Source organism: Ambystoma mexicanum, chromosome 4q (genome assembly GCF_040938575.1).
Source record: "Ambystoma mexicanum isolate Mex_15411 chromosome 4q, UKY_AmexF1_1, whole genome shotgun sequence".
In the NCBI taxonomy this organism is placed as follows: domain Eukaryota; kingdom Metazoa; phylum Chordata; class Amphibia; order Caudata; family Ambystomatidae; genus Ambystoma; species Ambystoma mexicanum.
In genome coordinates this window covers 122,269,302-122,282,626 of record NC_090928.1, presented here as the reverse complement: position 1 = coordinate 122,282,626, position 13,325 = coordinate 122,269,302, and the positions used below count along the sequence as shown (strand labels likewise).

Here is a 13,325-nt window from a genome sequence, read left to right as displayed (position 1 = left end):
ATTCAGTCACCCAATTCACTAGCCTGTGGGATGTCAGCCAATAATTAATACGGGAGTGCAGGGCATGCACGGAAGGATAAAACGTAAAAAATGTGTTGCGCTCCATGGAGTGTGCACCAAACGTCTTTCAATCCCAAATCTTCTATGTGTGTGTGTATAGTATGTGCTGCATTTGTTTGGGTGCGGGGTGTGGTGGATGTGCACTCAAGTTATACATCTAATATTGTATTGAAATCGCCACCACTGATGACCAATGCAGTAGGGTACCTGGTGTACTTCTGGAAAAAGGCCTCATAGAACTCTGGATCGTCCACATTTGGGCCATATACATTCATTAAAAGTATTTTTGCACTGCCCAATCTCCCATGAACGATCACAAATCGGCCACATTCAACACATTCAGTCTCGTAGTGCGTGAATGGCAAATACTGATTGCTCTAGTGGAATATGAAGTCTAGTAACGCTGATTTCCCCCCCACCCCCACCCGAGGGCCACCTTACGTGCCTGATGGTCCAGCAGGTGTGTTTCTTGCAAAAACAGAAGCTTGGCCCCTTGTCTATTTATGTATGCTATCACTTTACGCATCTTCATAGGGATGCCCAAACCCGCACATTCCAGCTCAGTAGTGTAACATCAGTCTGGTCGTGGCCTGCCATCTCTTACCATGCACATTTTATCCTCCCACTCAACTCTGCGCCATTTCTTGACCGAACCATAATACACAATGCTTAACCTGTGCATTTTTTGAACTTTTTCACCCAAACTCCCCCCATACCTCCAGCCCCACCACTCGCTCCCTCACAGTACCCCAAACTTCAACTATGTTCTGCCCTGTACCCCCAACCTCCCCTGTCCAACCCTTTCCAACAATTACGTGCACTCGACTGCTTCCATGGTGAGCGAGATCCCTGTTTCTACATTGTCTTGTCTCGGCTAGATTAAAACTTTAACCATAGTGATTTAACATACATTACCATAAACACATCAAACTTAACATAGTTTGGATGCAGAACACATGCAATGTCGTAAAATCAAGTCTCCTCTGATGCCTGCCCTTCTGGCAAGGTTATGTTCGCCTCCACAAATGATGCCGCCTCTTCGGAGAACGTGAAGAAGTAAGTCTTCTTATTGTGTTGTAGTTGCAGTCTGGCAGGGTACAGAATAACATTGAGATCTCTCCTGCTGCACCGCCAGTGGACAGTCTGGGAATATACCAATTACGCTGGAGCCCAACCTCAACTCCTGCTTATCTCGTGCAGCCCTCAATGCTAAATGTCTGACCCGGTAGTTCATGAGGAGTGTAATTATTGGTCGGGGGAATCCGCCCTGTTTTGCCATCTGCGCCCTGTGTGCACGTTCCACTACGAACATTGGAAACCAACCTGGGTCCCCCATCAGATCTCTCAGTAGTTCTTCCGTTGCCGTTGCCATAGGGCCTTTCAGGGTGTCCTCCGGGACCCCTATAATTCGAACATTATTGTGCCTTGATCTCGCCTCCAGATCTTCACACTTCATTTGTATGAGGCCAGAGCTTTAGCCATAGCAGTCACCATCCCATGCAACGTCGCTTGGTGTCCTCCAACGTGCTGATCCAAGTCTCTGTTCCCATTATACGTTGGGTTGCCTTCTCAAGCGGAGTCCTGATCGTAGTGACATTGATGGTTATGCCGTCTAGCTTGGTGTTGATGGTTGCGAATCCTTGCTGCAGGATGGCCATGACTCCCTGCAGATCAACAGGCGCTGCCTAGATTGCCACCTCTGCCTGTCCCACAGTACTTGGCCCCTTGCACACCTCCTCCACTTGCCTCAAGGTGGGTCCATTGTGCCACTTTTTTTTGGACCAGCACCTTTAGGCATGGCGCTGCACAGTCCAGTCCTGCCTTTCAGCGCTTAGCTCTGTGGAGTACATATTTTTGGGATGATGAAATTCGTAGTGCACTGATCAGGGAGGCCACGAACATTGTTTCGGGCCCCTGTATGAGAGCTCACCAACCTTCTAGAGCCATTCACTAGCCGTGTCCGAGGCGTCTCATAGCAGGTCGCGCTGGTCTCTGCCCTTATCAATATTCTTTGCTGAAACGTGCTTACATAGAGGCCACCTGTACAATCACCCGGCAGGTCTGTTCAGCTCCCCGCCAAGTGAGTCCAGCAATGATATTGAGGTGGGGTGAGGGAAGCAGGTAAGAAGCAATCCACAAATAAATGTTTCTCTCACTGATATCCTGCTAAAGGATACTCATCCCTCATTGGGATGGAAGCGTTGCTCATTCTCACAGGGGAGGCGTGCGCCCCAAGCGAGGGGCAGCAGTACAATGGACGCCACAGCCACTTCTGTAATGATTCGTGACCCTCTGCCTGACTGTTTGCAGGTTTTCTTGCTGAGCTGTCAAAGCGGGGGTGTCGCAGTTTGGGCAACTACCACATGAATGAGGAGAGGCCTATGATGGGTATTATGGGGGCAGGGAGTGCAATGACACAGCTGCCAGTTCACTCTCTTCGGGCCATAGCAACGCAGGCCAGCACCCACCTGCTTTGCTGGATTCCGGACCGGCCTCAAGGGGGAGAACTCCTGGGTGCAGCCCTGCTGCTGAAAGCTGCATATGCCGTGGTCTGCTCACTTCCCATAGACCCTGTCCCCAGCTCACAATCTCTGCAGCCCGTTATTGTGAGCTGCAAACGCAGTTTCACATGTCTCAATGCCTCACAGGTCCCTGCTGTCCAGATCGGGCCGTTCTTCACCAGGCCTCACCCCCTCACACACCAGAGTTACCATGATTTGGCAGGTGTTGTCCTGGCCCGACGCTGCAAGCCCACTGACTGGGGGCTAGCAGGCAACCTCTTCCCAGCACTGAGTGTCTGTTACGCAGCAGATGTCGCCACAGCCCGCCGCGTCATGCGTGTGTTCCTATAGCAACCAGCGGTTTCCTCTCCCTCCGAGGCTGCCCGTGACACGGTGGCTGCCGTCACCCCCGGCAACGGTGCAATCGCAGCCTCAAGGGGAGTTAGCAACTTCATTCTGCTTCAATGACAGCCACCCTCCTCAACAGAGTATTTATGCTGCAGCGGGCGATGCCACAGCCCGCTGCGATGTGTCTGCCGTTTTATGAGCAGTCTGTGCTCCCGCTACTTAACAGCCCTCATCTGCCAGTCTTCTACTGTCCATGGCCGTGGGACTTCCCGCACACCGCCGCAGTCTCCACCTCCTCAGGGAAGGCCACCCAGTATTTGGCAGTGCGTCACCGTAGCCCGCTCTGTCCAGGCCACGATACTCTTCGATGCGGGTCTCAGTAGTCGTCCAGGCAATCTGCTCACCAACAGGGCTGGTTGTGCCCAAGACCCTCAGTCAGCTGCTCCGTGAGTTTCTAGCCGAACACACCTCAGTAAACGATAGAATTCTGCCAAGGATCTTGATGCTCACACAGAGCTCACACAGCTGCAGCCATCTTGCTGGCCGCACAACAGCCACCCATGTTGCATGTATAGTTGCTAAGAAATGTATATTAACACATGGAAGTTGAAAACTGCACCAACTTTTACTGAATGGTTGAGGGATTTAGTTTATACCAATGATGGAGATAAAACTTATATAGCCATTGTGACGGCTAGTTGTAGACCTAAAGATATTTGGGGCCAGTTACTTCACTATTTGACATCTAAAATGGGCATCGGATGATGAAGGGGATGAGGAGCCTAACAGTGGAGGGGTGTCCGATTGTATTGGGATTGTTATGTAGGTCTAATATGTGTCTCCACGAATGAAGCACTGGTGAGACATATTGCCATATTACAACTGGAAAATGTATGTCATTGTGTTTTATTGTCTGCCAAGTTTAAATGAAGTTCTAAAAAAAATGCACCATTGTGAAGATCTGAGTGTTATCCCACCAGGTAAGCCTAATTGTCATTGCTATCAATTCATGGTATTGCTTCTCGCTTCCCAACCTACGTTTCATTGCAACACCCCACTCATATCTGGCCATTGCCCAAGGACATTAAGAGAATTAATTTGTATTAATGTTTTACTTTTAATAACAGGTCCTCTTATTGTGACTTCTGTTTGTTCGTTAAGAGCCAGAGACAAGGAGGACACATGTCCTGTGGACAGTCAGAGCTCTGGTAGAAGCTACTGCGGTAAACCTACCCCAAGTAAGTGATGCCAAACTTTATCCAATTTTCTTTTTCTTTCCAGAATACTGATAAACACACCTGCTGTAAGTCTGCAATAAAATGAACTTTTTTTCTGTGCTCTTTGTACAATACAACTGATCACTGCTGTGGCTGTACATCTGAGGCTTTCACTTCTTCATAGTAAAATATTCCATACAGAAGTCAATGCCAGCTTGCTTCATTACCCACCTCACTCAACGTACAGTAACCAGTCTCGAGCAGCAGTTACAAGCTCAAATGCTTTCAAACAACGCACCACACATAGCTGTAGATTTCCTGGAAAAGCAATCTGTGATGCTGACTTAGTAACCGTCTTGGTCCGCCTAGATTTGACATACCTAACCCATGATGGAGAAAATCTACATCTAAGCGCAAACAGACAGGTTTTCCGACACCTAGCTCCTCCCCTTTTGGGAAGCAGTTACAAAGGTTCAATTCTACTCTGTCATTTTGACACCTGTCAGTTTGTTGTCATGCTTGGAAATTGTAATCCATTTCCTTATTCTGAGATGTAATTTCACTACTTGGGAGGCCTTTTTCCAAGGGTGCAGAAAAGCTTTGAGCCCATGTGGTATAATCCACCCGGGCGGAGAGTAAGAATCGAGGCGTTGCCCCTTCATATACAAAATTACTTTGAGCTTCTCAGGTAGACTGGGTCTTAGGAAGGAGTGCCTTCCTATTCGGGGGGAGGGAAAGATTTATGAGGATGAGCTCTTGCAGGCTTAGATATTCCCCTTTGCAGTCAACTTGTGGGAACCACAAGATAGTACAGGCCATTCACTCAAGACTCCACTAGGTAGTATGACTTGAACCAATTACTACCCTTTGTGGGGCAAATCGGATGGGCTTTCTAAGAGTGCAGTCTATGAACTGTCCTGAGGGCCGCTGGCCCTGTTCGCTCAACTGCGACCACCAATACTCTTATAACTCGCTGCTGGTACTCCTTCAGTTTAATCTTTCTTCTTGCAACAACCATGATCCCTGCCCAGGAAATGCATTGTTTCCTCAGGGTAGCAATTCAGACTGCCCTCCATCTTATTTGAACTCTCTGATCTGACATCGCAATTGTCTCGAATTGCTAAAGTGCCTGGATGATGCAGGCTTAATTAGGGCTTGAGCACATGGGAAAACAGTCAGCCAAGTATCCATCTGTTCTGCAAATAATGTACCAGTCAGATCACCACTAGAAACCCTGCGAGCAGTCATTCAGCCTGTAGCCTGGATAAGCACAACACTGGGACATGGGCTGAAATATAGCAATGTGGATAATCCAGCCTTCCCTCTGTTGTCTCCAAGTTGCCCTCCAGAAATCTTGGAATAAGCATGGGGACTGGATACACAAACTATGTCGGACTGGGGCAATACAAGAGTGTCCCGACAGGGAAAAGAGATGGATTGGTTCCAGCGAACTAGATTACTCTATGTGCAAATGGGTGCAAACATTTATTGGAATTACTTTACACGTCTAGATCCTTAGTAGCATTGAGGGTCCTTATAATTGTTCTGTATCTATTAGAACAAAGCACTCTGTGCTGGGTCTCCAGATTATATCAAATTAACATTTATTTGGTATAATTCAATTGACCTGGCAAAGCAAAAACATTTAAAATGTATAATACACATGAAGTAAGATTAAACATATGTGACAGGTGGAACAACTAGAAAAATACAAAGCTTAAAAAGCTGTACAAAAACACACCTAGTTGGAATGACAACACATCCAGTGGGAACCGTTGTAATATAGGTAAAAGACTCAATATAAACAAAAATTGTTAATTCAAACGGTTAATCATGTATACAATATGACCAGAGCATAACAGTACTTGTTGTTTCACTTGGAGGCAACTGAAAATTAATCAGCTTTTTGTTATACTTGAATAGAGCATTAATGGGGACTGGATACAGCATGTTACTGCGGCGGTAGGTAGAACACATTCGCCTCACTGCTGAGCCTGCGTTTGTGGCAGCACAGAACAAGAATGGGCACCCACAAGGTCGGAAACATTGCTTGTTCACTTGCACAACTTCCTAGTGATGCATCATATTTGAGCGTGTTGGTGGCCCGGACTTTCCCATTCACTGCTGTATATTGGGCTGCTCACCTGTGCTGTGAAAAATCCACCCCTGAGAGGCTACAGGATGGCAATCTGGAGACCAGGGACCCCTGCTGCTCCATGTTGCTAACCCCACTAGGTGGTATATGGGGGATTCCCTAGTGCCTCCAGCCCATCTCTAGCCTTGTGCTTTTGACAGGACAGTACCACCTGACACCCCCTGCTTTGTTCCGGAGTTGCAATAGACAGTAGAGGGAGAACATGTTATCTCTGTATCTGTGACTCATAAGCATGTGTTTGCGGGGTTTGTGATCCGCAAACGATCTGTGATATTTGCTCAGTGTTGGCAAATAACGAGTGCTCAAGCTTGATCTGCTTGAAGCACTTTGGACTCGGTTTATGCATGCTTGCAGAAGCTCATGCTCAGACCGACAGCACAGAAAGACTAAAGATGGGTGAATCGAGAAGTGGCGCACACTAGCTGCACCATCGAAGAGTAAGGCAGCCGTGAGGGGGGTCAGTCTGACTCCAAGATGGTGAATTGGCATTATATCCCCTCAGTGCACTGCACTGTGGCCCGCTCTGCAATCCAATAGGAAGAATTCCAGGTTGTACATGATTCCACCAATAGGAGACTATGCTCCTGTTGGTCCCACCACCATAATGGGGTTTATCCCTCAAAAATCTAGTTGTGATCCAGGTAGGAGTATAAAATGGAGCCTACGACAGAGGGTAGAGTGGGAGCTAGAAGGTTGACTGACAGAGAGAGGTGAGAGAGAAATGCAGAGGAGAAAGGAGGGAGGGAAAATTGGGGGCTGAGTTAAAAAGAAAAGAAGCAACACCACAAGAGAGAATAACCAGAGAAGAAGGGAAAAATGCCTAGAGAAAAGGGGAAAATTAGGGAAAAGAAACACCTAGCAAGAGAGATGAAGTAGAGGAACATCTAAAGAAAGAGGATGCAAGGGAAAAAGATGGAGCAGAGATCATGAGAGAGAACGATGAGAAAGAACCAGAGTTGGGAGGACATGTGCAAGGTAGAAAAATTAAGTGGGGAGGGCTCTTGAGCCCAAAGTTTCTCCTAAGTTGATGTACAAGTGGCAGACCAAGGTCCTAAATTCATTTAAAGCCATGTTTAACCTCTAAACCACAGCAAAGAACCACAGGTCCTCTTGAACTCCTACCCCCCAATTAATGAAGATGAGGATACGGGCACAGCGGCAGCCTCCAAACTATAGAATGGACCTACCCACACAGTTAAGGACAGAATCTAACTACAACAATTGACAGTTGTGGGTAGATCCCGATCAGTGGTCTTCTGGAATAAGCTACCTCTCTCTATATTTGGGCACCTGCCGCTCAGTTATATGGTAATGCTGACTTTGCTTTTGTACTGGTTTACGGGGGCTTTAGCTCACATCTTGGCATCTATATTTCAAGAAATTGATCACATACTATCTATGCTACCTTTGTTGTGGGGTAGATTTTGAGTGGCTTGGAAGCTGTTGAAGCTTTTCCTTGAAGATGATAATTGGGTACTGGACTTTGAAGCCTACATTCGAACAGGCCATCTTTAGTTTGTGGCTCTGATTTTTCTCCCCCAGTTATGCCTGAACACTTGGTGCTTGGCCCTGACATTTCCCCTTTATATTGGACTTTATGAAAAGGGGAGATAGAATGAGGGACCGCTGCCGCAGTTACCTGCCCATCCGAGGCGGGAGGGATTGGGCGTGAGCCTTTACACTGTTGAAGATTGAGATCTCTTACTCAGTGCCACTTGTAGACATTCCCTGATTTTTCAGGTGCAGAAAGGTAGGTTGATAGGTGACGTTTCTGGAGCGTGGTGATTAATATTGCCCAAATGGCATTCTCACATTTATCAAAGTTCAAGCTGACTTTACAATCCTGATGGGTTGTTTTTTTACAGTTTGCAATGATTTCTCAAGGTGCGAAGTATTATTCTAGGAGGGTTTAAATGGCTTTTGTCTTTAAGTGTGGGCTGAAGTGGGATATCTAACCTCAGAGCTTCAAATGTGTGCGGATGGCCACAGACCAGTGCGGAGCTGTAGGGAATAGTGGGAGACAGACTATTGTTAGGGACTTCATGGAATCCGAATGGTACTTGATAAGTTTAGTTGTGAATATATTGTCTCACAATAGTAGTTTAAAACTACAACATAATATTGTACATGGGATGTGTATCATCTGCTCAGAAAGCAAGGGGAAAGACGCCTCTTAATGTGGTCCTGCCCAACTTTCATCACATTCTGGAATGAGGCGTGGACCTCCCTGGACAGGACCACAGGGAGAAAGCAATTTTTCCTGAGATACTCCTTTTGGACCTTAAACCTTGGGAGACCAGCAGAAAAGGGACACATATGTTTATCCTGTTCTTTAGCATTTTGGTGAAATGCTGATCTGGTAGCAAATAATTGGTTGCCACGGATACCCCCTTAGTGTGTTATTTGGCTGAAGGAAGTTGAGGGGTGGGCCTCTATTGAGCAGGATATTAGGAGTCAAAACTGGAGTAACTACGGCACATCTGATACCGCATGGAATGGGGTATGCTTCTGAATACACTCATCTTTGCATTGGACACTTATCCCACTTAGATATAACCTCTAACTGTAGGTTAAGATGCACAAGATTAGATGGGTAATGTTTTTGTTGACTACATCATTTTGGCCTGCCTTTGTGTTATTGCATCATTCGAAACATTAATCACACGTAAAGTATTACCTGATATAGGCTCCTTTTTTCGATGTATAGTTGTATTTTTTCTTTTAAGTGGATTTTACTGTCCGATTTGCATGTGCAGCTGTGCAGTGGAGGTAAAACCTGTTGTATCTTATGTAAACATCAGTAGCATATGATGGTTAGCTGTGCTAGTAATCATTACCATAGTTTGAACTAAAATATGACTTAAAAAATTACAAAGGGTTAATGAGAGCCCTTAAAGCTGTTCTTTTCAAGACATCCTTTGCAGTAGATTAGATCTCTCTGATGGGCCAGCCACATAGTTTACCTGCTGAGCTGTGTGATAAACCTGAGGGCGCCCTCACATCTACTCCCCTTGGGTCCTCTCCTCAGGTGGCCAGGGAAAGGCCATCGCTTTTGGATCCTGACTGTGGGGGTAGAGAAGCGAGGAAGGATCACCTGGGTGGAGGGTCTTTGGGGATTGGGGCTGAGATGTCCTCGAGTGAGACGCAGTATTCCGCACTCCCCTTTCATAAAGAGTCCTATATTCCAGAGACAGTCATGGGATATTGGTATCCCTGTCCCGTTGGCAAAGAGAATGACAGGAAATATTACCAGTCCAGAAGCATCAGAAAAAGGATGAAAAGGAGAAGGGTTCAAAATGGGGCACACATAGGCAAGATATGGTTTTCCCCTTTTCCTATTGACAACCAACCTACCCCCCGCTTCAGCCTTTATGGGCTATTGCAAAACCTCTCCCCTCATTTCCCCACCTTTAACCTCTGAAAGTACTGCAACAAGGAAGAGGAGACTGAGAGTAATAAACACTGAACCTTGTTTTTACCACTCTGGTACTGGTACAAAGAAGATGCCTGCAGAGTATGGTGAGAGTCAGGCATGTCCCCTTAATGCTAGTCAGGCAAGCCCAATTGAGGATCTACATCTGCAACCCGTTAAGTAGTTGCAGGTGTATAGACAGAGGGCCAGATAATAGCACAGAGAGCAACAGGGAGGCATGTGGGGAGAGACCAGCAGGAGATCCTTTTTCCGAAGGAGACAGCCGTGGTGGGACCAGTGGAGGAGCCAGGACTCTGAGAATCTGTACAGCCCAAGGCGAGTTGTGCTCTCACAGGTGTGGGAGCCTCCATGTCAAAGAACCAGCAGCCGGAGCTGCAAACGAACAGGAGAAAGAAGGATGCCGTCTGCGTCCCTGAAAAGGCAGCAGAGCTACCAGTGTGTGAAAGAGAGCCTGGTGTGCTAGCGGGGGCTCGCCAAAGCTGGGCCACCAACCCACAGAGCATAAAAGAAACAGCAGGAGCCGCTGAGAATCGGTGAGTGTCGGGGAAAGTTACTTCGACAGCGGGGGGCTCCTACCGGGCTGCAAATAGGTATTGAATGCCGAACTGAAGGGAAATTTAAAATTCAACTCATCTAATGCCTTTTAAATACCAAACTGAATGGAAACTTAAAATTAAGCCTATTGAATACAGAATGAAGAAAAGCTTTATGGGCAAAGCAAGTAGCAGAGAAGACCACCAAAGCGAAAGGGCCCATATGAAACAAATCTATGTAGAAGAGCGCAAGTGTAAAAGAGTTCCAAAGAAAGGTGGGACAGGAACAAGACTACCACAAAGATAACTTTGAGTAAATTCAGTGCGTCAACGCGAAAGCCTGGCAAGAAGTATGTGGTACGTTATGGCAGAGTCCTGAGGCTAACCAGGAGAAGCCAGAGGAGTGTAAACACTGCACATAAAGCCAAAAGGCCAACAAAGAGAAACTAAGGAAACATGACTCTGAACAGAGGGGCAAATGCAGAAGAACCTGTGTGGGCTGAAGAGCCTAGGGATCCTGGTTGCGCAACCTGTGGTGGGCGGGCCGTGTGGTATGATAACTGCGCCTAGACCAGTGAGCCCTGACTTGTGAGAAGCACTGCAAGTGAACTGGTGATGCAATCCAGAAGGAGGGTCAGGTTGTTCTCGAGTTGTGTTAAACATTTTGAAAAGACTAAAACACGTACCCGTGGCTAAGTTAAAGTCTTGGGGAAGGGAACCCTGAGACTTGAGAAAATGCAAGTATTGTCTTGAGAACGAAGCCTCACGACCCTTTTCTTTTGAACTGTGTTGCTTGGAACTCGGGGAAGGGAACCCTGAGGATTGTGTGGGACTGTATTGGCTTGAACATGAGAAAGGTACTTTTAAGACTTGTGGAATGTTCTTGAACTTGGGGAAGGGGAGCTGAAAAGGAGGCTAAGAGGTGGAATAAGCTCAGAACTTTGTGTTAATCACTATTTCTTTCATTATTGACCGTTGTGAGGGCAAGGATAGGTTTTGGACACAGGCAGACCTTTTTTTTTTTTTAAATCCCTAACTGCCTCCCCCCTAGGAAATACTACTTCTAGTATGGGTTCCAGACGATTTTCCTGTCTTAAAGCCCAGGCAAGGGTTCTGCTCGGGCGGTCTCCCTCTGCGTACCTCGCCGCCAGCACCGGGTCACCAAGGAATCTCTCCTCACTGTCCATTAACGATCGGATTTCTCGCCTTTTTGCCGACAATTCGGCCTGAAGCGAGGGGGAATTCGAGTTACCTTGAAGGAGCTCAATACTTTTAATGTCTTTCTCCATGCGAGTAATTACTCTATGAATGCTTTTCAGGACCCTCCCACCCCCTGCTGGGACATGCACCAACCCCGTAAATAGACCCTAAAAGCCTCCCATATTACTCCTGGGCTGGAGACAGATCCCACATTCTGCTGGAAAAATTCTGCAATGTCCCACCGCAAATCCTCCCGAAATTCCCCATCCTCCACGGCGCAGGCCCGGAACCTCCATCGGAGTTGCTTAGGAGGGGGAGGTGGGCCTCTAAACCTCACGAATACCGGGGAGTGATCTGACAAAGTGCGAGGGAGAATCGCTGCTCCCTCTGCCCCCCGCGACAGTTGTAGGGACAGGTAGATTTAGTCGATTCTAGAGGAGCTCCCATGTACACTGGAATGGTATGTGTATTCCCGCGAATTGGGGTGATGCCAACGCCAGATGTCCACCAGAGAGTATTCTGTTGCGATGCAGTGCCATTTTTGAGCCGCCCGAGTAAGGGTCCTAGGGACCATAGTGGACCTGTCTAATGTAGCTAAGTTCAAATCTCCCACCCATACCACCTCATATCCCGAAAAGGTTCAGAGGTATTCCCCGCATGTCTGGAAAAAATCGGGGGAGTCGTAATTTGGACTGTACGGATTTATGAATAAAACAGACCAGGCTGCAATCTCACCGGCCACCAATATAAACCAGCCTTCGCTATCCGTCACTTGTCTATGCAATCTGAATTCCAATGAGCGATGTATATAAATTGCCACCCCCTGGGAATTTGTCGAGTAGGAAGAGCCATACCTATGGACTCCCCACCCTGCCAAGGCCAGAAGTTTATGTTCCTTCCCTAAACGTGTCTCTTGAATACATAAGACATTGACATGGTGATTACGCACGTAATTGAAGATAAGGCGTGTCTTTTTTGTATTGGTGAAGCCCCGAATATTCCATGAGAGTAGAACAATCTCAGAGTTAACAGGAGCATGAAGCCCCTGAGGGGTCGTCAGGTTAAAGGTATATTAAGCAGAATTGGGAAAAACAGATATACCTGGCCACCGGTGATGGATTACAGGAGCACAGTACTGAAGCATGACACTTAAGAAGCGCACTAGACTCAGAAGGGGAATCCCACCCTCCCACCCCCCTTAAACTGGGGGCCGCAGTACCCAAAGCACCAACAATGAATGAACTGAGGACATCCCCCTCCACCTCCCTCCCACGCAGAAACCCCAACCTACCAGCCAGCAATACCCGCCCCCCACCCGGCTAACACCCATTTAACTTCCAGTCACTTAAGTGCCACTGGGCATAGGGGGTGCCGGCGGCCGTAGCGCCTCCCAGTAGCAAGAGGCTTGTTTACCACATTAAGCTATCCCATTGGAAAAAGCAAGCTTAGTAATTAATTCCAATAACTGCAAAGCGAGGCCCCAGTGCACGCCAAGGCCCACGCAAACAGAGCACAGCCATACAAGATACTCCTCCGAAAAGAGGGGGAATAGGAAGACTGACAGGGGGAGGCCCCCGCATTTGGAAGTTCAGAGGCAAATCGCTCCGCCGACTCCGGGGTTGTAAAGAATAAAGTTTTCCCCTGGTAGACGACCCTAAGTTTGGTGGAGTACGAGGGGGGCGCTAGTGAGCCCGACCAAGATGGCCGTAAGCCTGTGAAGCTCCCTAATGCGTCCTATATCCGGAACATTATCCGGCGTCTCTGCGGAGGCTTCCCTGCCTTTTGGGGGCGGCATTGAAGGCTATTTTTAACCAGGCCCCCGGGAAGATTGGCGAGGTGCAGCTGCGGGTCGGGCGAGGTGCTCAACGAGCGGTGTTG

General features: G+C 47.6%; 1 protein-coding gene across 7 annotated transcripts in view; it reads left to right on the top strand.

The window, feature by feature from the left end:
- Nucleotides 1-13,325, top strand: part of LOC138467533 (zinc finger protein 583-like) — a 667,149-nt gene that overhangs the window by 127,780 nt on the left and 526,044 nt on the right. For all 7 annotated transcript variants that reach the window (XM_069607643.1, XM_069607642.1, XM_069607638.1 and 4 more), the window contains exon 3: nucleotides 4,037-4,147. In XM_069607643.1, the coding sequence (XP_069463744.1) occupies nucleotides 4,037-4,147 (111 nt within the window). The remainder of the gene's footprint in view (nucleotides 1-4,036; nucleotides 4,148-13,325) is intronic.